At 38.7% G+C, this 24,384-nt stretch overlaps 1 protein-coding gene across 2 annotated transcripts in view; it reads left to right on the top strand.

The window, feature by feature from the left end:
• STN1 (STN1 subunit of CST complex) overlaps window positions 1–24,384 on the top strand; it is a 45,894-nt gene that overhangs the window by 4,860 nt on the left and 16,650 nt on the right. For both annotated transcript variants that reach the window (XM_068197992.1, XM_068197991.1), the window contains exons 2-7: window positions 8,345–8,484; window positions 13,043–13,138; window positions 17,287–17,358; window positions 19,145–19,306; window positions 20,553–20,664; window positions 21,403–21,565. In XM_068197992.1, coding sequence (XP_068054093.1) covers window positions 8,352–8,484; window positions 13,043–13,138; window positions 17,287–17,358; window positions 19,145–19,306; window positions 20,553–20,664; window positions 21,403–21,565 — 738 coding nt within the window. In that variant the 5' untranslated portion in view covers window positions 8,345–8,351. The remainder of the gene's footprint in view (window positions 1–8,344; window positions 8,485–13,042; window positions 13,139–17,286; window positions 17,359–19,144; window positions 19,307–20,552; window positions 20,665–21,402; window positions 21,566–24,384) is intronic.

The following is a 24,384-nucleotide window of genomic DNA, read 5'->3' as shown; positions in this document are numbered from 1 at the left end:
TCCAGTTGATCTACAAGAAAACCCTCTTCAAGGCTGATATTCAGAAATAGTCATGTGTCTTTGTAGGGGAGTGAGAAGCAGACCTCAGATTTAATGGAATGCATCAACAACTTGAAACTTACATAGCTGATTCTCTTTGATTAATTGACTACTGCAATTGAGAATTTCAGATCCTCATGATAAAGCTTTTCAAAAAGGTTGCACACTTTTTGGTTTGTATTTAACTCAAAAAGCTCCTTTTATAGGAATTTTCAGTTAATATTAAAACACTGAGCTGCACTGGTGGATAGTTGCATTTTTTTCATACAGTAGTTAGTCTAATAAAAGTTCTCTCCATATTGTGATGACTGTAACAATTTTTCACAGAACCACACAGGACTAAGTCCATCTAGAACACTCTTTTTTTAAATAATAATAATAATATCCTTTGAAATACTACTACTTTTAGCTATAGTGCTGTATTCCTTCTAACCATTTTAATAATTTGATGTGATATTTCATTTGAATGAATTTATTTTATCAAAACTGTACATGAACACAAAGCAAATTATTTAAAACTTGCGGAGCCCCCTCCATCTGATAGCTATTAGAAGCTTTAGTTAAATCACATGAAAGCAAATAGTGCACCATGATTGCCTTTCCTCCAGATGGTAATTAGACATTTTCCTCTTGCGTAGCAGTCATGAGCTGATTTGCTCTTTTTGTTTGTGGCTTTCAAATTTGCATTAGTTCACATAGTAGCTAGGATTAGAAATTTATTAAGGGATAAAGATAGCTTTGCATCTCAGTATTGCTCTCAGTCAATACTGGCACAAAAAATGTCTGAACAGAAAGCCCACATGTATTGCTGCTTTTCTTTCTGTAAATCCTGATTTTCTTTTCTTTCACTGTTTCCCAGGAGCCTTTTTTTTCCAGAATGGACTTTGTGTTCTCTTGTGATCCTGATCAGCTCTGGAATCTTGAGACCAAATAACTTGTTCTGTAATATGAATTTTTTTTTATTTTTAATTTTGGCTGGCTGGCTGGCCAGCCATCAGACCCAGTCCTGGTTATGTGGTAAGGATAACCAGGAAGTTTATTATGCCTTCTACAATTACTATTAAAACATATCATCCTGTCAAATAGGGAACATTTCCTACACGCACAATAAAGGAAAATTTGACAACACTAAAGACTTGATTTCCTAGTAATATCCCAAAAAGAGACATTTCAGTGGGATAATATTGCAGATATGTCTACTAGCAAAAAGGGGAAATAACACAGAATATGAGATACCAACTGTTTATTAATGTAAAGCTAGGCTTTAAAATATTAAATGATTTTACTGAAAAAAGCTAAGTTTTTCATTGTATAATGTTATTTTTGCACTACAGCCATGTTTGTAATAATTTCTGTGTGCAATGTTCTATTTTACCTAGAAAATGAGGCAAAAAATAGTTGACTGTTGTAAAGTAGAATTTGGTCTCCTGTAGGATCTCATCTTGGTACAGCAGCAATGAGTGGAGCTGCAATAATATGGCAATTGTTAAGGCAAACAGCAGCTCCTGTGTGTCCAACAATAGTCTGTGCAAACTTGGCCACTAGCACTTGCTTATGACAGAATAGAGTATTGTGATGTGGTGCACTTTTTGTCTCGAGTGTCCTGAAATGTTTATTTTTTGACAGAAGGGATCTTTAATAGTTAATCCTCAAAATTATGTTTTATAGTACACTGTGATATTCAAGGATTAAGCCAAAAAAGCCCATTACATTACACAGACTGAATTGTATGAGGAAATAAAATTTTACATGAAAAATAATTCCTGTGGCTTCTGACTGAGCAGTAATACATTTTTCTGGATAGAGTATGCAGGAGTGACTTCCTTTCAGAGCATGGGGTAGGAAATGGCATTTATTCAAATTCAAATGCAATTAAGGAGACAGTTAAATTAGTTTATAAAAGGCTGTTGCTTTCTTTACATACCAAGAAGTCGGAAACAGTAATGAGTTTATCATGTTAACTATGACAGTGATTCATGGAAGAAGTTACAGCCACAGGGAGATATTTTCTTTAAAGTATCTAAATAATGTTCTGTCCATTTCGTGCCTTTCAATGGGATTTGGAACAAGGTTTTAAAGATGGGCGAAAACCAAGTCATAGGTTAATTACTTTGGAATCTCAGGTTGTAATGGAGTGCTCTGTAGTGCAATGAATGTTCATATAAATTCTGACTTATTCCAGAAGCTGTTCTAATGTAGACCAGATGCATAAACCAGTATAAAGGGGAGGGAGGGAAATGAACAGGAATGCTTTCCTCTAGAAATTGAGTCAAACTTGTGGAGTTCACAGGCACAGTACCCTCAGAAAGCTATTAAACCATGCTTGTCACTTCTATGCAAATTTCTGAAATTTGAAAATGTTCATTCAGGAGGTGACGCTAAATCTGTTACACTGCTAAAACAGAGTAGGAAAGGTAACTTTTTATTCTCTGTTCTCTGTAAGTTAATTCCTTTGTGTTGTATCAGTGAATTACAGAATCACAGAATGGACAAGATTGGAAGGGTCCAACCTCCTGCTCAAGCAGGGCCCCTTAGACCACATTAGTGAGCATTCTGTCCAGACGGTTCTGGAATGTCTCCCGTGAGGGAGACTCCACATCCTCTCTGGGCAGTCTGTTCCAGTGCATGTTCTCCCACACAGATTTCTTGATCTATGGGAAATTGTATCTAATGTATGGGCCAAGGATCAGAAAGAGCTACTTCTACTGGTTTTTTTTTGTTACACATGTCCCTGTTAGTTTTTTTCAGAATCATGCTTTTGGAAAATTGAGTTCCAAAACCTTGTTACAAGGTTTAGCTTGCATATAAAACAAGTTTCAATGCCAAAATTAGGCCATCTAGGTCTGAAAGCTTTGTTCCCCTTCCTTCCAAGGCTGTAGATGTTGGAGGAGCCAGTTTGGGAAACATGTTACAAGTTACAACATGGAGACTTTAACGCCACTGGAAGACTGTTACACAACAGCCATGTCAGTTTATTGATGAAACAAGACTTTTTTTGCCCCTACCTATATTATCCTGCCTTATGGTCATTTTGGGCAATGCCTTTCTGGGTTGTTAGATTCCCCACTGGCTAAAGGTTGCAGTGATGGGCCTCTTGTCTTGCTCTTCACTTACCGGTGAAGTGTATTGTAATAAAAAACTAATGTGAGTAAAAGATACAGTGTTTAGAATTTCAAGGAGTATCTTTAAGAAAAAAATCTATAGTTCGTTCTTTGGTAAATTGTTATCTGAACAGCTTAGACAAATGTTAAACCCTTGTACAAGTAACTTTTCAAGAAGTGCTAAGTGCTAAATTTCTGGAAGTTCAGAGGAGTTCTAGATTTCTTAATTTTGTTTTCAAACTAAGTCTTTAAATTGGACTTGTACTTACATATAAGAACTGTAAGACATGCAGCATGTAGCATCACAACTGACAGGATTTAACATGACAGAAGCAGAAGGTGGTTTATTATGGAAGACTGAAAGTGCTTGCCCCATCTTGATTTGTAATAGAATAACCAGGAAGGAGGTGTATCCAAACTGGCCTTATTTTACTGTTTGATAGTTCTCCAACAGCTGTTTTCCAGGAGCCCTTTTTTTTTTTTTTTCTTTCAGTAATGTGTTTTGGTTTCACTGAGGTGTTCATCTTGTAACTGGTGTTGGATACTTTCTTTTAATTATGTATTTTTTAAAAACCTCTGGGTGAATTTCAAGTCTAGAATCTTTGTTCCTTATTAACTCTAACCAAAAGTTTTACTTCCCAGTTCAGTAAGATTTACTTGTATAATAATACAATGGATTTATTTGGTTATAATTTATAATGTTGTATGTGGCTGTAGGAAATTAAAAACATTTCCTGAAAAATGGTGGGTTTGACTGTACCATGCTGGAATTGCCTCTGCTGATCATGAAGAGTTGAATAATAGTCATTTGTCACATAGGGTGTTGACTCAGACACAGATGATTTTAATTCAGATGACAGAGGGTGTTACAAAACCCAGCTGTTGACTCTGCTCCTCTTTCCACAAGTTGCTTTGTCTGTGGCAGGAATGGCTGACCTATGGAGCAGTTTTTGACAGCCAGAGTTTCTGGCCTAATTTATTCAAGTAAACCAATGATGAGTTTTAAGTTGTTTTAATGCACTGGGTTGGCAACTCCAACAGATTAGGTGCTGTTTCTAGTGTAAGTTGTGAGTGCTAGCATGGTAGTGGCAGCCTTTGGAGAAGAGTGAAAGCCTGGTAGGATATTTAAGTTGCCTGTATTAGTGCATAAATTCTCTGTTTCTGATTCACAGCTAACTTGAAAAAGAGTTTTTGCAGCAGTGTGCCAGCACTTGCCGAGCAGTTGCAGACAGCCACTGGCAAGACATTTTCTTGGCTCAAAATGATTAATCTCAAGCTAAGGCAATTTTCTCCAGGAGCTTTGGTTGTTAATCAAATTTGGAGAAAAGACAACAAGAAACATTAAAACAGATACTCTTCTTTGAGGTTTCAGTTGCACTGGGATTGGAAGAAGGCAGTTTACCTTTTTTAGAAAAGATACATGGTGGATTCTATTGAATAAATCAATAGGGTGTTACATAGGAAGGTCTTGAGACAAAGACCTACCAGGTGGGCTGCTTAGAAGGGAAGAATGAAAATAAGTTTGTGGGGTGGCATGGTTGGGAAGGGTGCCAATTTTCCTTGCTTTCCTTCTAGGATAATACCTTGCTGAACTCACAAGGTAGCTCTGGGGGTTTAAGGACTTGGTTGACTTCTCAGTAGAGTCAGGAAAGCTAACACTGATAGCAGTGGGTGGAAGAGACAGCCCAATTTTAATACTTTAGAAAAATCTCAAATGAAGACTTCTTGTTTATTTGTATCTAGATAGCTACTATGTAAACTTTAGATTTCTGCCCTTCAAACAGAGTTGTTTTCCCAAGAAGAACTTAATCCTTGTTTTAGTTTTGATTATGCCTTCATAGCCTTTTTCTGGAGTTAAAAATAGAATACTGATATCTTCTGTCTAATTAACTTGCGGACTAGATGCTTCTGTTGCCTTTTTTCCTCCTCTAACATGATTGAATTCCTTGCACTGCAGCAACCCTGAAGTCATTACATTGCACTTAAAACAAAATGCAGAAAGGAATGACCTTTTGCTAGGACTCTGTGTTGTTTATATTGCTAAGCCTGATCACCATCTCCCAGCAAAAGCCAGTTTAATCCTTAAACATAAATTAGACAGTATCTGTTCAGAATTGTCTATTGTTTGCTGTCTGCTTCTCATTGATTGTAACGTTGTGCATCTCCACAATGCCCCTATTTGCCCCTTGGCTCTTCATTGTACAGGGCAGCTCTTATCTTCCTTGCTGATAGCATATCACCAATGGTACCAGTTGAGAGCTGAAAACACTTGTAGCATAATGGAAAGTTCCACTTTTGCCAGGATGACTCACTAATTAACCCCGGGATGGGGAGGCTTCCTGTGCCAACTTAAGAAAAAGTTACGGGAAGATACTGTTATATATCAAAAGATAAATGATTGGAAGAGTTTTGTCAGCATTATAGGAATTATGTTTTTTAATACTCTCAATCTTGGAATTGAGAGCTTGGAAACTCACTGAATAGATACTTTGGAAATAGTTTACATCTTGCTTTGCTTTAGGAGCAGACAGACAACTGCTGAGAAGAATGGACTGGTACTAGCAGAGTTGGAGGCAAGCTGTACATCCATGAGCCACTAAATATCTTTTCTTTCCAACTGAACACAAGCTTTTGGCTTCAAATAGGCCACTGTTCTAATGACGCTACCAAGTTGACCACTTGGGAGGGTAGGAAGAAAATAGGCTTGGTTTTGGGTGGTGTCAGGGGTTGGGAGGGCTCTTGGGACTGTGAAGAGGCCAGGGAAGACTTTGGCTGCTGTGCAGAATGCTCTCGTGTGCCTGTCAGACATTGCTGAAAGTGAGTGGGTGGCTGGGGTACAGTTTCACTGTCCCCGCCTGGTGTGGATGGAATGTCTGTAATTCAGGACTTCAGCAAATTTGTCTTGTGGACTTCAAGGAACCCTGTGATGCCTTCATAGTGCTGGGGGCACAATTTAGATTTTGCCAAGGAATCTTTGCCAGATCTGAAAGATAAAGTGTTGTAGCAGGCTTGAACCAAACAGAGTGGTCTCTACATAAAGACATATGATGGGTGTAAATATCTTCAGTGAGGAGCTGTAACAAGGCCTGCGAGTGAGAAGGAAGCTCCAGAATTTGAGATTTAACACCCAGTAGTTTCTGAGATAGAAAGAGCTTTCACTGCAGAAACAGGGAAGCAGTAAAAAATTTTAGGGAGATGCTTCATTTAAGCTAAAATTGTGTTTGGACCTGTTCTATTAACATTTGGGCATTTCAGTCTTGACAAGTGGCTATAAAATGCCAAAATACAGATATTTTTAATCTCCAATGGAGCTGCTTCATTGATTTCCCCTCAGATGCACATATGTGCAGAGGTGACTTCTGCTTTTTGCCCCAAGGGGTGTCTGTTTATCCAAAATACAAAAGGTTAGACAGACTTGTTACCTGATTGTCTCTTTTTGGCTGGTCATCTCAGTCTGCTGTCTGTCTAGAAGGAAAAAACAGGTGCTGAGCTGTGACAGGCTTTGTAACCATGCAGAGCAAATTGAGAGGCATGAAGCAGAAAAGAATGTAACTTTGTACTAGAGACTGCAAGCAGAAAGAGATGAGGAAACTAATTTTGTTAAGAAAATGAGCATGCCAAGTAAAATACAGGTTCAAACCATTTGTTCTCTTGAGAAACTTTATGGTCTAAATTTGACATACGCTGTAGCAAGTATCCAAAGAACCGCCATATGGAGGAATACCAGCTTGTGTTAAAATCATACACTTAACAGCTTAATTTCTAAATATCTATTGAGCAGTGTCTCAATTCAGCAGTAGAAAAAGGGTGCTTCATGGGGAGACAAGTGAAAAAGGAGTGGTGTGACTTTTTGAGTAGATCTCGCAGGTGCAAAAAGGAAAGGCTGGGAAGAGCTGTCTATAGTGAAGAGTGAGACATGAATCCAGGTGTAATCAAAACAATTTCAGGTTGTTACTCAGTAGTGAAGTTACTGCTGGAACTGACTAAATCAAATATTTTCAACATCTCATCAAAGAAATGGCCAGTCCAGGGAAGGGTAAATAACACTGACTTTTTTTTTTTTTACTTAGGTAAAATTTTTTAAAAAGTTGGACAGGAATTGAGTTATCAACTGCAGTTCTGTACACAGTATAGAGTAGATGTCAGCAACACTGTTGTGCTAAATCCTTTTTCTTTTCCCTTGCCTCAAATGAAAGCTTAAGCATTAGAACAGAAACCATGCAGAATCCAAGCTCTGTAGTTTCTCAGTGAGGCAAGGTGCTTTTGTGATGTTCATGGTGTGCTGTCTTTACATCAGTAGCTCCTAGTGCTTCTCCCAGACTACAGAGATCCCTGGGAGCTGCTCCTTCTCAGGAGGCTGGAGCTGCCAAATCTCAGCCCTATAGCACACTATTCAAAATCAGTCCACTTAGCACCTTTGACTTAGAGCTGCCAGGGGCTGACAGCCACTGGAAGGTGACCTGGAAAGCCTTTCAGGAACAATGTACCTGTCCATACAGGAGAAGCTGATAGAAAGTATTTTCAGCTTTCAAATCTTTATGAGGATCTTTCTGAATCAAGTGCTGGGGTTTTTGACATCAACACTGTGATGAGCAGAATTGGATCCGTGATGACAGAAGATGGCAGGTACTAAACTGTGAAATCTGAAAGGGTAAAGGTAACAGTTTCAAAGTTAGTGGAGACTACATGCCCAAAATAAAGAAGGGATGGCTGCTTTTGTTTTAAATAAAGCCATCTCCCTCAACTCCACAATAAAGCACAGGACAAACAATGAGTATGTTGGGGGAGGGAAGGAGAATGATGGGGGAATAATAATCATCTGTAGAGAAAGCAACCACTTAGGATCCCACAGTCCTGCTCTTTTAAACAAATGTTGACTTCAGTTCTCTGTTTATGCATTTGGAGAGGAAAAGTCTCTGAAATTCTATTTCATTTGAAGTTACTGGGGGAAATGCTGTTGCTGGGTTCTCAGTACTTCAAACAAATCATGAGTATTGATACTGAATATTTCATGTGGCAACACATGAAATATTGATAGATAAATATAACATTTTATTAGATAAACTCCAGTGTGTCATCCTCAGCTCTGCTGTGTTATTGTGTGTATACTCATGAGCTGTTTTTTTCATTTATGTGAAAAATAATGAATGTAAACAGTTCTTCACCTTTGTAGAAAACAATTTCAGGTCCTTCTGTGTTCACAGGTTTCAGATGCAGTCTGAGTCTGAGAAGTATGAAGAAGAGATGCCTTCTCTGCACTGGGGTATAGATCCCGTATTTTCTGCATTTGCAAGACTCTATATTAAAGATATTACAGAAATGAGAGAATCTATACAGGTGCCAGGTATGTATTTATATGTGCTGATTATGATGCACACAGTATTATTATAATTGATTTATGTTGTGCTTTTTATGAAGGGATTAAAGAATATTTCACAAACATCAGTAAAGTAGTATTCCATTACCTTAAGCTAAGTGATGTTAGTATCTTTTAGCAGTTCTATGAACATCATGTTTTATGTGAAAAATAAAATATATTTGTTAAAATGGTTTTCCTTTTTCTCCAGAACCTCTTTTACCTTAAGGTAATGTTGTATTTCCTCTGTGTGGTGGTGCTTGTTATATTCTGATGAAGTTAATTCTAAAATATGCTTGTCCTTTCTGGCCATATGCATTGTTATCTCTTCATCTCTACATTTTTTACAAAATCTTGACAGTTGATCACATTGTTGGATGTGTGATTTTGCTTTTTCCTATGTATATTAATACATTATAAGACAGATACAAGTTTTGAGGTTTTGTCTCCTTAATTTCTAGATATGATAGATATATGACATGCTTCATACATTGGAACAACCTTATTGTAAATTCTGGCCTCCGTGCTGGACCTCACCGCGCAAGTGTCTGCTTTGCACTCTGTGTCCTGCTGGTCTGCAGTGTCACCCGCATGTGAGCTTTGGCTGAAACAACACAGCTCTGACCTTGAATTGCTGTTTTCACTACACAGGCTTTAAATAGACTGCAGTGTGTCTTCTGCTGTGGAAGGGTTCATTACTCCTAGATGAAGCTTGACATGGTGCAAGATTATCAGGGAGGAGCCCAGAGAACTTAGAATTAATGAGGAAAAGCAATAAGCCCTAAGCACAGTGTATGTCTTTGGTTTGGTTTTGATGTTTTGTTTGTGGGTTTTTTGGATATTCATTCTGTCCAAAGAGACTAAGTACCCCTGTTTGGCTCTTTGAATATGCTTTGCCGTGTAGGTTTTGTTATTCTTCTTCAGTTTTCTTTAACAGCAAGGATAGCACCAATGCTGTTTTTGGAAAAATGAAGGACTGGGCGGTTTTTTTTTTTCTTCTTGCAGCCATTTTATGTACATAAGGACTTCACAAACCACAAATACCAGTCTATCTATCCATCCTGGTTATTTAACATGGTGAGAGATTTTGTCTTGAATCCATTGCAGTCATTAGGCTACAGACTGTTGTTGATGTTTGTCCTAAGTTTTATTTAGAGGCCTTTTTAAACTGCCTTATAAATGTCTTCTAGTAGTGCTGCTGTGGGAACTGCATCTGGTAAAACTGTTCTTCATCAGTTACAGATATTTTAATTGTTTTCAAACAAAATACAACACAATTCAATGCCAGCAGAATTGGACTATAGTTTGGACTTGAACATTAGTACATACACATGTCAAAATGTGTAACAAATGTCAAAATTTGACATACACATTTCAAATTCAGAATAATTAACCTTATAAACACCAACAAACATTTTATGATAGCAGGAACAGTCCTAGAAAGTACAGTCCTGTTTATTTTTTCCCTCCAAAATACCTGAATTTCCCTTCTTACTTCTCTTCCTGTTCTTTTACTTAAATGAGTTGGCTTCTGCTTTGGGAACTTTTTCAGTTTTGTCATTACCTCTGTTTTTTGTTTTTTTCTAAGATGATTCTAAGGAGGTGTTATCTGTCATGTCAAGATATCAGCCTTTACAGTTGGTACATTTGAGCTTTTTCCATTTCCTGGGCATCGGACACTCTGTTTGCTTGCAATCCTGCATCATTTTCTAAACCAAACTTCAAATAAAATGATATTTTCTAGAACCAACATCCTGAATTTTGTTCATTCTCATGGTGCTCTGTATATACCAAAGCAGACATTTTTCAGTGTATCTTATTTGTTGGCAACAAATGATAGCACAACAAAAACACTAAAATTAATACCTTTTAGGGAAGGAAGAATGTAGGTGTTTGTTTTCAATGCTTCCTGCCTTTAATGGGCTTTTAAAGACCAGCTGAAGCTAAGTATATGGTTGATTATAAATCAGTCATTAAGTAATGGTAATTAAGAATGAATGAGTGCAAAACAAAAAGTTGTCACTAGGAAGAATGGAAAGAAACACAGTCTGAATGTCAGGAAAAACATCCCTAGAATGACATCTGGTAGACCATGGCACAGCCTTCCCAGGAAAAAGGGGGGATGCCCTTCACTGGGATTGTTTATATTCTGACTGTACAGATTGCCAGGAATTTACTGTACAAAATGGTCTTGTATTGGCCCTGAGGAAATGGACTGAATGACCTAATGAGTTTTTTCTTTCCACTTTTAAACATTAGGATTTGATGCCACAGTGACTAATCCCTTAAAACAACACTGAGGGAAGCAGTAAACCTGGCCAATTACTCTGCTGCTATAAATGGTGGCAAGAAGGCTGGAAAACCTCCCAGATAAAAACAGCAATTGTGTTGTCTTAGCAGCCTTGCAATGAGAGTGGGTGTCAAACTCAGTTGTAGCACATAATCACATAATGGAAATGAGCTTTTCTCAGTTATCATGCACCACTGCTTTGTGACAGCTTATCAACAAGGAAGGGAAGCCACAAATAGCATAAAAGGAGGTAATAATAATTAAAGGAATGGCAAACAGCACAGTAATGCTGGTACAGACATGACCAGCACTTGCCCTAGAGAGCTCTGTATCTATAGCCCCCTGTAGCACTGCTGTGCCTGTTGTGGTGGTGGCATTGTGCTCTGTGTGTTGATTACTGGGGTATTAGGAACTTCACTGAATGTATTTGTCCACAGCTTCAAATATTTAGTATATATGTATTGCTACCAATATGGACTTAATTTGAACAAATGAACTGGCAGGAGGAGTAATTTACACCTTGAAGTCATCAAGTCCAACAATTTTTAATAGGTTAAATATAATTTCATTCTTCAAATTAATTCGGGTAGTTTCTCTGAAAGTAAGGGTGGAGTTCTACGTGAATTTATGGGGATGGAGAGAACCAGTTTTATTTGGTCTCTGTCATCTGCCAAAACTCAGCTTACCAACTGGGAAACAAACATAATAACATGTTTGCATAATTAGGAGCTTGGAGTCTCTGCTCCACAGACTTACTCTGAAACTATCCCAGACCTTTTACATAGATGTTGTAAGATTCAGTGAATGACTACATACACTGGGAGCATCTCCACTGGGGGTTTCTGTAGCAGTGTTTATTTGTGCCCTGGTAAATGAAATGAGAGACAAGTGGACAGACCTGCTAAACATTGTCTATGCCAGACCTGACCGGTGACTGCACGATTAGTATAGCCAGATCTGAGATGATAGCCATAGATGCATCCTCAAAACACTGCAGTGGATTTTTATGAGCAAAAGTTCTGCTCATGAGCTGTTTGGCTGATCACCTCTGATTTCTTCTGAAACTTTTGTGTTTTCTCTCTGTCTTGCGTGAAGAAAGTTAATTCCAGGCTCTTTTAATGCTGCTAGCTATGTAGGACAAGTTATTTTTGGATTCTGGATTTAGTTTTTTTTTTTTTTAGAGAGAACATTTTTCTGACTCCCTTGCTGCTGTGTTTCCCTTTGTAAGAATAACACTTGCCACGGTGTATGGAGCCAAATGTTCCCTTCTGAGTCCCTCGAGTTATCTAGTTTTCAGAAGACAGTTATTGAACATCCCAGATGGCTTATTTCAGTAAAGCAGCAGTATTTGAAAACTGAAGAAAACACATTCACTGAAAACTAGCCAGCCCAGGGTATATTTGGAGCTTATTGCCCTATTTTCCTCCTGCTGTTGGACTGTGAAGCCTCAGTGTATGATGTTTACATTAGTGTTTGTTAACAACATTTGTCACTCTCTTGAAAGGGATGACAGAGCAAGGCAACCTCAGTACTGTCAGGGTCCACTGGGCTGTGATTTCTCACTGTTTCCTGGACATGTTTCTAAGTGTTATTTAAGTTATCTTTATGGATGCACAAAAATAGCTTTGAAGGGATGTTTTTAGAACACGTGTTTTCAGAAACTGATGTTCAGGATGCAGTCCACAATGACTGCAGTAGTGTACTCTGCAGTCTGAGAGGGCTGCTGCTCTCCCCCTGCCCCCACTGCTCCTGTTCTTCTAGAAATGAAAGACAGAATTATGTTAGTTTTCCTTTCGGAGGCTCTGCCTTAATCAGGAACAGCTGCATTGTGAGACGCTCAAACTGCTTCCTTTGTGTTCTATTATTTATTCTGAAGCCTTATGAAGATATAAAAAAACCCCAAACCAAACAACAAAGCAAACCAAAAACCCAAATGAAACAATAAAACAAACAAAGCCCCCCTAATGCTTGCAGCAAACAAACTCTTTTTCAGATCCAAATGTGCAGGAAAACAAGAGTTTAATAAGATTCTGACACTCTATAAAAGCAAGCTTTTGGTATCCTAAGTACAGCTCATACTTCTCCTTTTAGTGTCCCTAGTCTTCAGTGATACAGGGGATTTTTCCTGTGTAGGTGCTGTATAATTTAAGATATATTAAATATGTAAGAAAGTATGTTTTTTATTGACAAATGTGACTATGTAGGATAAGGTGTTGAAAGAAATAGTTACACTAATCCAGCATGTTTTGTGTCTAGGTATATTCTTTTATAATGGACATCCAATAAGACAGGTGGATGTTGTTGGGATAGTGGTTCAAACAAAGGAGCGAGATGCCTTTTATAATTGTGGAGGTAAGGAAAATGTCTTTCTTTCTTTCTTCTTTCACTTATCAGCCTTTTATCTTAGTTACTGATAGAACTGAAAGGTTTCCTTATGTGGTCATTGTGTATTCTTGAAACAAATGTGCTCTTATCCTAAGATATATATGTGTTTATATATATATATAATATATATATATATATATATGTATATCTACAGCTGAGATTACTTGGCAAATGTAGGGAAGCTACTGTTTATCTCTGCTTCAAAAATAGAGAATTAAATAGTTAACACTGGGTAATTGATTCATGTGGGGTCATGTAGCAAATCTTAATTTTGGGTGTTGCTTTGTCACTGGACTCTGCCACCTTCCTCTCCTATTTGCAGTACCTTTGGTCAGATGCAAACGTATTTAATGGTGCCCACAAATGGGAAATTACTTCTTCCACATTTGAACCTTAGAAATCCCTTCTGACTTTTTGTATGTCTTGTCATATCTTGGAGCCAACTTCTAATAGCAGTCAGGAGCTTGTTTATGTTTAGATGCACAAGAGTTTTAACAAATGAACTCAAGCATGATAGTACCAGTCCTTCCAACACCAGCTGGGAGTTGTCTCCTCCATATTGCTTTTCCATCAGTTTTATTAACATGGAAACATCTGATTGTCATTTTGTTCAGCTGTCTTTTACATCTGGAGAAAAAGCAGAGAGTGGAGCAGTGGTGATGTGGCAAGTTTCAAAAGGTGGGGGGAGGTCACCTCACAGTAGGAAGGGGGAGCCAAATGCACAGATCCTATTGAAGCCCTTATGGCCAGTGTCTTCCTCTACCATGGGTTTTCACCTGGTGGAGGTGAGTCACAGAGTGCCTCTCCTTCCCAGTTCCCTTGCTTGTAAGATTGCAGTTCCCTGAGCCTCGGGAGTACTGTGAAGATACAGCTGGTGAATTAACCAGGTCCAGGGTCCCCAGCATCAAACTGCTGCAGGGTGGCATTGACTGCAAATGCATTCATCACTTCATGAGAACAGAGGAAGACAGAAGCAAAATGACCAAGACAAAACCAATTCTACGGGTAAGGGTTTTCCATGCTGCTCTCAGCATCAGTTTAACAACTAAACCTGTTGAAAACGTTTGACTGGAGCAGAAAGTGGAGGAATAGAAATAAAAAGAAACTGCAGAGTAGTGGAATTAAGGCCTTGGATCAGCCGACCTTCAAGTGCAGCTCACAGTAAGCCTGGCTTCCTGCTGTCCTTTCACATCCAACTCCACTCTTTGTTCCAGCAGTTCCTGGTTTGAGTTTTCAGGCTACCTGCCAGGGTGCCCCTCCCCAGCCTGTCCTCCCTTTCAGGCAGGCTGACTCTGCCAGCACAAAAGTGTAACTTCTTAGACAGTTTCCTGCTTGTAACTCCTTGCATCTCTCAGTTCAACGGACTGGTGAGTCACAGGGCTTGCATCAGTTGGAGTGCACACACTGCTCAGGACTTGCTCACTTTCCATCTGCTTAAAAGTGACTTACAAAGCAATTCCCCCTTTGTACTTTCTCTCCGATAGGGAACTGAAATGTCTTTGTGTCCCTGCCGTGATCCTCCCCCCTCATTTCCTATTTGTCTGTTTCAGAATACACATCACTCACGTTAAAGAATCTTGGGTCCTCTGCTGAAAACTACAGCAAGAACTGATGACAAAATTATAATTGTAAAAAAAAAAAAAAAAAAAAAAAAAAAAAGAGTTAATTTACTCTTTCCTGGCTTAAAAAATAGCAATTACATGCTGTGTTATATCTGATTTTGACACTTTGATTTGATTGTTTCTTGCTATTATTATGATAAGTAAGGAGAAAGATATCTAATTAAAACATAGCTTTGATCAAGCTCATATTTTACCTAATGCACCTTTCTGACCTCTTTTGTCCCCTTTCCTTTTTAACAAAACCAAACATCACATGTAGTTTTTTTGTACTCCAAAACTGACTGGAAAAGCTGAAAGGCAGTTGACTTAAAATAAAAAAAAAATTCACCAGCATCTCAGTAGGTTCATGCAGGCCTGACAAGATCCATACCTTTTTTGTCATAAAGAAATAAAAATTTAGACAATTGTCTCATTTAGCAGGTAGCTTTGTGCTACCCCTCAAATTGAGCAAGAATCAAGAATCAAAGAAATCAAAGCCAAACAAACAAAAACCAGGAAAAAAACTCCAACAAACAAAAAGTAAACCCACAAAAAACCCAAATAAACAAAAGTTTCAACCCAAATAAACAAAAGTTTAAATCCAAAGAGATTTGGAAGGGTGGCACAGGGAGCACAGGAAGTTTTCCAAAGTTTGTAGACCCCTTGTGCATTTAAAATAGATTAACATTCTCTTGTCTAATTGGAATACAATTGCAATGGTTCTCATCATCTGTACTTCAGGAGGTACTTGTCTTCTTGCTCAAAGCTTGCATCTATGAAATTGCAAAACTTTGTTTCAGAACCTTGCTCTGCTACCAAATTCCTTCTGTGGTCAAGTACAGGTCAGTCTCTCCAGAACTCTGTTTTCAGCTGTTACATTGAGGAGGAAGAGTCTGGCCTTCTAATCCTTCAGTCTTATTTGGTTTTTTTCCAAGCCCTTCGTAGGATGCCTGTCTGTCTTGGCTGGTGCAAGCTGGAACATCTAGAAACTGTGGGAATGCAGGAGTGAAATGTTATCTGCCCTGCTTCTTGTTGCCATTGCTGGCTTGCATGGATGGCTTGGGCAGGGCTTCTGAGGGTTCTGCCTCCTACTAAAATAGTTGCTGTCTGTCTGTACCAAGGAGAGGAAATCCTACCAGCAGATCATTATCTGTGCTCTGGTACAAAATTAAAGCTGCTGAAATAGTTGCAGACACAGCAGCTCAAAACAGAGAGAGCAGTGAGGAGCATACTTTTGTGATGGAATTTGGAATTGCCTGCATCTTCTAAGTGCTGTAAGTTTGCTAATAGCAATGTGCAGCTAAACCGCTTGGAAACAGGAAGGCAAAACAATAATTTGAAATTAGAACCCCCCCAAACAGGGAGATTGTTTTAAAACACGTGAGACAATGCAAAGGCATTTTGCTTTGATGCTATGATTCCCAGAGGAAATGACTGCAGGTATCAATCAGCACCTTCATGTAAACATTGCTGATACTTTTTAGTCATGGACCTGGTTTAAGGAGCAGAAGAAAATTGCAGGTTTCTATTTGTCAGGAGTGGAATCTCAGTCTTGGAGATGTTACATTCAAGAAGCAAGGTGCATTGGCCAGATGATCCTTGACAGACATTTAGTGTCTTTCTATTTAGAGTGTTTGTTGCACAGGCCATCTATATACAGTCCCTTGATCGACAGAAAATTGATTCTTCAGACAGATTTTAGTTTCCTTTGAGTTTTGTCTTTTCCTGCTGTCATCGACAATGCAGTGCCTGGAGCAGAATCGTCAAACTTATATTCATTGGACACTGGCAGAACAGGAAGAACAGCTCGGTGCTCAGGAGAAGATGTTGAGCCTTTTCAGCAGAGGAAGTGGCATGCATGCCACCAGCACCTACATTCTAAGTTGGGAATTCCTGGCTTAGAGCAGAACCACAAGCATGCATGTCTTCTGTCCTTCCTGCCTAGAGGAGCTGCCTTTCTGCTCCCTGGACATCATCCTGTATTGGAAAGACCAGCAGACTTTGAGTATAATATTGGCATGGAAACCAATGCAGCTGCAGGTAGCTGCACTCCTGGTTTATTCACATGGTTGTATCCCCAAATGCTGAAGTGCTGTTTTCTCACTGTAACAGTAATGCTTCTGTAATTTGTGCCTGGTTTCCTGTTTTAATTTGTCTGACTTCAAAATTGATTCTTCTCATGGCCTTATCAACAAGATTGAAACCCCTTAGTATCCAATATATGTACTGAAGCCTCATCATTTAAATTAGTGTATGATCTTTCTTTGAGAATATACCTGTTACTTTGCTGACTATGCACATAAGCACATCTGGTGCTGAGCTACTTCCGTGTCTGAAACAACTGTGGAAATTATTTCAGATATGCAAGTAGAGTTTGGACACCCACTTTACCTTCCAAACCAGTTGGAATGAGATGTCCTTGGCAGTTATCTCCCTACATATTTATGTATCTTCACTTCTTGGAACATGACTGCCTGCTTTCCTAGTCTGTAATTCTTGCAATTTTTTTTGCAGTGGATGATAGTACTGGAGTTATAAATTGTGTCTGCTGGAAAAATCCCATGGTAGCAGAAACACCTTTATCAGGTAATTTATCAAATAAATAAGTCCTCTTTTGACTGTATGTTTTTACTTATGTCTGTCTTAAGTAATTTAGTAAGTGATCAAACTTGCAGAAGACCAAATTCAACTGTTCTTTTTTTTTATTATTTTAAACCACCATATCATACTGCCTGGGCCATTTTGGGAATTTTCTATTAGTTTTTGTGTTGTGTTCAAGGGTGATGCCAATAAAACCATTACATTATGTCCTGTCCCTTCCTTTTCCTTATTTGAGTAATATGATATTTCAGTTCTATGCTGTGACATTGCTCAGAGAATTTGCCTGTTAAGGTTCTTTCTGTGACTTCATCTAGTAAGGAATTAGGCTGGAAATGTGCCACAACTTCTGTTTCCAAAGGCAGTCCATTGACCTGCCCTTGTGATTATGGTTTCAGGATTTATCCTTGCTTTATTTGTATTCTTATACTCCTGCTCATACAGACACTGTCAGTAATGAACTTGAAAGTAGCTTCAAACACAGTGGGAGGATGCCAGCAGTCTTTTACAATTTGGGCAAGGCCTAAATGTGCAGTAATTGTGCATTTGAAATTAATGTATTATTGCAGTCACTAACAGAACAACTCACTAGTGTCTGGTTGTCTCTTTGCTTTTTCTCCCACTGTTTCTTGTAGATCAAAGTCCAGAATTATTTCTACTTTGGATCTTCTTGGAAGCCCATGTAGTAGATTGACAACCCTAATATGGAGCTGATCAAATTCTACTGAAATAAATCTTACTGGTGTCATCTGCAGTGTTAGGGATACATATTAATAGAATGGAGAAAGGAAAGCTTGATGTAAAAGTTTAAAACTCTGATGTCTGTGGAACAAGCCCATTTATACAGACAGATAATTCATACTTATATTTAACAATCCTGTGACAGGTGGTACAAATGGTCCCAACTGGAATGTAGAAGACAGCTCTCACTTTGGAGCGGTGATGATCTGGCACAGCTCTCAAAAAAAAAAAAAAAAGGAAACACGCAATCAAAGAAGTTTTAAGGAACTTAAATGAGGAACTTAGATGCATTAAAAGGAATTGCATGAAATACTGCTTGAAATAGGATGAGGGCCAAGAATGCTTTTCAGGCTTGTATTCTTATTTTACACATACATCAGTAGTGCTTGGATGGACACTATGCTAAAAATGGCAGTTCATTCATTTGTACCTGCTAAAGAAAGCTCTCAGGGGGCACAAGAAACTTTCTTCCAGCCTTTTGTAATTGTGATCAGGGATACTTGGAGCAATAATTAGGTTTTAAGTTATGAAGGATTTACTGTCCTGCAAATCTGTGTTATGTAAACGTGAAGTTCTGTCAAGTTGCATTCACCTCACTTGCATTCACCTCGGAGTAGACATCAAATTGCATCACATGAATGCTTTGGCCCCACCTCAGATGACTCATTCTTAATTTGTATTAAAAGTTCAGCTAACTTTTCTTTTCTTCTCTCATCCATCTTAGCATGATAAAATCAAAAAATGACAAAAACAATTTCAAATTTATGTTTCAATTTTGCAACTCATCTATGACATTTTTAGTGGTAAATCAGTATCTTCTCCCTTTTATATTTTCCCCAGATTAACAATTTAAATAAGTATAATACAGTAAACTAGTTTTGTCACCCAGAAGTTTTCCTACCCAGGACACATGGTGCCTGGGAGCTTACACTTTTTTAGTGATATGACTCCTTTGGTGCTTAGGTGAATGAATGCAAAGGGACAATTAATGCATTGACTTTAGCGCCTGACTCCTTTCCCTCACTTCTTGCAGGTCATCCAAGCACACCCAGCAGTGTCAATGTGTTTGAACAGCTGAAGAAACTCAAAGAAACAGTAAACCAGAAAACCAAGCTGGAGATTGGAGATGTTGTCAGGGTCAGAGGTCACATCCGAACCTATAGGCAACAAAGAGAAATCCAGGCTTCATGTTTTTGTGAGTATTATGAATCTGTGATATATGTAACTAAGATGTCTGAATCTGTGAAATATCCGAGCTGTATGTAATTAATTGAATATTTTCCACATTCTTTTCTGACATCTCATTTTTCTAAGGATTTTCATCTGTATATCTTTATTTCAATTGCAGCTGCATAAGGTTAGAAGACACACTATGTAATGTGTGAGGTTAGATTGCCTGTAAACGAGGCATTCCTGGAAAAACTGTAAAAGCTGATTAGCATGCATACAAGAATACCACACAGATACTGTGGCTGGGTGTCTGCAAGAGTGATTTGCTCTTCAGATTTCTCTGTGTTGAAGCAGAGCAGCCAAAGCCTGTGGAGCTGGTGACCATCTGTGTCCCACTTCACCAAGGGCACTGAGGGCTTTGGAGAAGTGGCTGCTGTTTGTCACAGCCTGTACAATCCATTCCATGGGCAGGCAGCAGCATATGGGCAGTGTCCCACTGAAGCCTGGCTTCTCTCAGCTCCTTGGCTCTACAGGATGAGGGAGAAGTGTTCCTCAGGCACAGATCTGCATGCAGGTGCTGCCTCTGTGTCTGACATCTCTTGGAGCTGCAGGGCTCTGCAGCCCACGGCTCTGGGAGCTTCCAGTTACATAACTTCTTCTCAGTTCCATGTCTGTGCTGTTGTGTAAGAGTTGGTTTTCTCCAGTGAGATCTTACAGAGATAATACTGAAATTATTTCTTTAGTGAAGAAAATCCTGTCTTTTAAAAACCCTGTGTAAGTCAGATAAAAAGTCTAGATTTTTTAGCTCTAGCTTAAATTTGCAAGGGAGTTCAGCCCTCCTTTCCAGACAGAAGATTTATGAGTATATACAACCCATTCATGGGTTGGTAATAATACCAAAGAGAGCCATGCAATTCAAATAGCCTCTAAATTGCTTTCACTTTGGCCCAAATAAAGCTCCTTACTATGTGTTAACTTCATTTAATGGATAAAGGCTGCTGAAAGGTAAAACAGAGATCATAAATTCTGGTTAAATAAGTTGTCAGACAAAAGCATAATCTGTAATGCACCACAACAGGCCATTTTACCTCCTTGTAAACTGTAAAAGGATTGGCCTTTGTGGTTTGTTTTTATAAAAACCACAGTGAACAAATTTTGCCAATTTAATACTGGCTGTGAAGCTCTGTTGTGCTGCCTCAGGTTTAAGCCTCAGGCTTAAAAAATTGTATGGCAGTCCTGGCCAGGTCTACATGTTTTCATTGCCTCTCCAGATAAAGTGGATGATCCTGCATGTGATGTCCAGATTTCGAGAATGTTGGAGCTTCCCTGTCTCTATAGAGAAGTTTATGATAAACCTTTCAAGGGCCCTGAGGAAATACAGAGGTAAATGCAGCATGCAGAACTGCTCCTGGGGCAAAGTATGGGATATTATTATTGTTTACTTGTTGTGATAACTCTGGAAAAAAATAGAACAGGGCCTGACTGTGATTTAGACTGCATTAATATACAGTGTGCTTTTCTCCCAAATAATTGATGATACATACAGATGAGATACCTGTCCATAATCTGAGGAAAGAAATATAATGCTGAACTAAAGTGAATATTATGAAGCAAGTAAAATACTGTGTACAGACCTACTTCATCTAGTGAAAAAAGATGGGATTTAGAGCAAGATTTGGGGCTGAGGTCAGAGAGGATTGAGAAGTATCCTTGACTGATGTTGTTTTATGTGTAAGGTGGAGGAGCTATTCCACTGAAATGCTCTCCTGCCTTTGTCATTGTCAAATCACAAATACATAACCTCAATAATCTGAGTCAAACACCCACTCCTGTACTCAGTTTCAAGGAAGCTGGATGCTTATTGGGAGGCCTGGTGCATGTATTGTTGTTTCAGAGACTGCAGATCTTAAATTCACAAAACTGTAACAGCAAATGATTGAAGAAGAGCAGTTGAATGTTTATATTTATAAAAATGATCTGTTTTAATTAAGGATTTAAGTTCAAATTCTTTAAGGACAATAAAGCATCCTTTGACCTTTGAACCTGTCCAGTGGACTGACTTTATGTGATTGTTCCAAAACCCATTTCTTACCTTTTGACATGTTCTGTGTATCCTTGTAGTGGCCCGGAGGGTCAGAATTTCTCAATCCATATGCTGCATGAGAAAGTGCAGGGCTTTCTATTGGAAAACAAAATTCAGACCTTTTACCAGCAGGAGTTGGAGACAGTTGATTCTCTGGTGTCTCTGATGGGTGTGCATCTACCCAGCCCCAGCTGTGAGGAGGTGAGTGAATGCACCTGTTCCAAGCTTTTAGTGGGGGGAAATAATACCATGTACTTTTTTAAAGCATAAACACATAAGAGACTTGTGTCTTCAGAGGATTCAAAAAACACTAGTGCTTTAGCTTTACATATTAATTATTTACAGAGCTTGAGGAAATCTTGTTACTTTAGACATATAAAACTGGGCTGGAAAAAGTAATGTAAGAACATTCTGTTATTAGGGGTAATCTTGTGTTAGGGCTGAGCCATCTTACAGGCTGCAACAGTCACTACTTTGTTTAGATTTGTAATTAGTAGCAGTGTCAGAAAAAGAGATCCCTTTAAGGTGCTTGAGTTTTTTGGGTCAGAGGTTTGAGGCCCTGACTCTGATCAGGAGAAGGGACCACAAAACCTTTGTCTTGTTTCTCATTTGAAGCTCAGTAATAGAGATGCAGCTTTCAAGAGGAGGTTATGATGAGTGGATGAACAGTGCTCCCTGCTACATGTTTCTCACATTAGAAGTCCCTAACTGTGAAAGGCTGTGACTGAAAGGATGAGAAGGTGGGATTAAACTGAAATCAGTTTGCAGGCAGTTGCGTGTAACCAAACTATTAAGAAACTTTCCAATGAGTTAGTAACCTCTTGATCAGCTGCAGAATGGGAAACAGAACAAAACTCATTTTGTAAAATGGCTTTATGTTATTCTGTGTTAGTTGGACAAATTACAAAGCAGATTCTGAACTGGTATGAAGTGATACATTTCTGCAAAGCTTACAGTTACATCTTTAACCATGAAAGCAATAGCAGTTGGGACTTAAACTGGAGTGCTGTGATTCATTTGTTTACTTTCTGGTTTTCTGTAGAGGAATAAATCCCTGGCAGTCCTTTTCACCCTGATTTTGCTGATTTAGCTGGGTTGGGGTGTTTTGTTTGTTTGTTTATTTGTTTTTATTTAAAGCATTTTTTCCTGGTTTGCTTTAAAACAAACATGGATATTAGCACTAAGAGGAGCTATTCTCATTTTAGAAAGAAAAGTTTGCTAGTAGATTATCTAACATGGCATCTGGTACTTTTTAAACTAGCTGGAACAGTATTTAAAATTTCCAAACACTTTACATTAAAGGAAGTAGTGGCCATTGTGTCCAATACTGGAAACTTAAACGCTTCAGCATTTATAGAAAGACCAAGATAAATAATTTACAAAGCCATTTAAAGTAGGAACTGGTGCAGAACAAACATAGAAAGACCGAAAAAATCCCCCAAGAAAACTCAACCCAAACAAAACACCAACCAACCAAAAGAAAAACAATTCAAAAACCCCAAACCAAGAAAAATACTGTAGCATCAGTGGTGTTAGCAGTCATGAAGAGCTGTCATAGAAATTAATAGTTGCTCCTGACCCTGATACAAGGATGTGAGTGTATGTCCCAGGAATTTGGGCGCACAGATGCTTATTTAGAAATTGCAGTTCTTCTTATTGTCCTTTACTATTAATTTCTTGCAAAGAAGGTTATCTGTTCTTGCATAAGAAAGGACCTGCAGTTGTCAGGTGGCATGAATGCCTTAGGAGGAGTGCCTAGTAATGCTCTGGAAATGTATTTCCTTGTTCCTCTACTCCGTCTCTAGAAGGTGTCACTTTTCATAATTGGCAAAGGGTCAAGTACCCAGTTCTGTCCACAAAAGGAAGTGTAATAGATCTGATTTCTGTCCCTCTTGCTTTCTTTTCTCTTCAGTAGTCTTTTGTTTTGCACTGCCCTCAAACCAAGAGGATAAATGGTGCTGCTGATGTGGAACAATGTTATTTTGGGCCTCTTTGGCAAGGCAGGAGCTGCAGAGCCAACTCAGCTGATTAGGCCATGCCACAATATACACACTTGTTCACTTCTTGCACTTTTCCTGGATGTAAAAGTGTGTAGGATGTATACACTTGTTAGGTATGGGTCATTTTTTTTATCCTGATTCCAGTGTTCTAGAGCACAAGTTGCTGTTAAACTCTTTGTTTCCTTTCTCTTCCTTTCCCCCTTTCCTCCTTCATCTCTTTCCCAACTTTTAAAGTACTTGCACGGTATTCGTCATAGTGGGAGGGTGTCTCCCCATGGAATATTTTCACCAGGGAGGTGATGAGCTGCTGTGGAGTCACTGCAGTGGAGTGGAGCAGAGGGCAAAAATGGAAGGAGTTAGCTGGGATAGTTTGAGGTAGGCAGCATCTCTGTGTTCTTTTTCAGCATTGCTGTGTAGCTGAGCCCTGTCCACATCCCATACATGTCCTACAATAAATACTTTGTTCCAGTCCTGATGCCTCCCTGGCAGTGCAATCTTCTGTCTATCCAGAATAAATTTCCCTCTGGCAGATGCATCTGGCAGAACTGAAATAATTTCCTCTTCTCAGACATATATAGGGAAAATTTAATTTTATAGTCTACAGATGATGAGGAAGAGAATTTAACTTCTTTTAAAAATTGTTAAAAATTAACAAATCTTTTATGAGTTTTAAAGCCACTGGACCTTTAATATGCATAACCAGTTCCCCATCTATCCCGAAGGTGTAGCCCTGTCCCTTAAAACAAGTGACTTTTGAGTCTGGAGGGGTGGGTACCAGAATGAAGACTACCAGTAAAACAAGAAAAAGTAATTTTGTGCTTAGAGAACCTCCAGAGTATACTTGCTGGACTTAGGCAGTTGTGTTTGGCAAATGGACAAGCCTTTGGTCCCTTTTTTAAAGAAAGCTACATGTTAAGTGGATCCATCCAATTTCTCAACTGAAATGCTTTAAACCAGCCAGTCTTGATTAACAATATTTCTGCCCTTCTGCCATGCATAAGCTATAGTGTGTGCTATTTT

The sequence above is a fragment of the Anomalospiza imberbis genome, chromosome 8 (assembly GCF_031753505.1).
Source record: "Anomalospiza imberbis isolate Cuckoo-Finch-1a 21T00152 chromosome 8, ASM3175350v1, whole genome shotgun sequence".
Classification (NCBI taxonomy): Eukaryota; Metazoa; Chordata; class Aves; order Passeriformes; family Viduidae; genus Anomalospiza; species Anomalospiza imberbis.
Note: the sequence above shows the minus strand (reverse complement) of the source record. Positions and strands in the feature narration are given on the sequence as shown.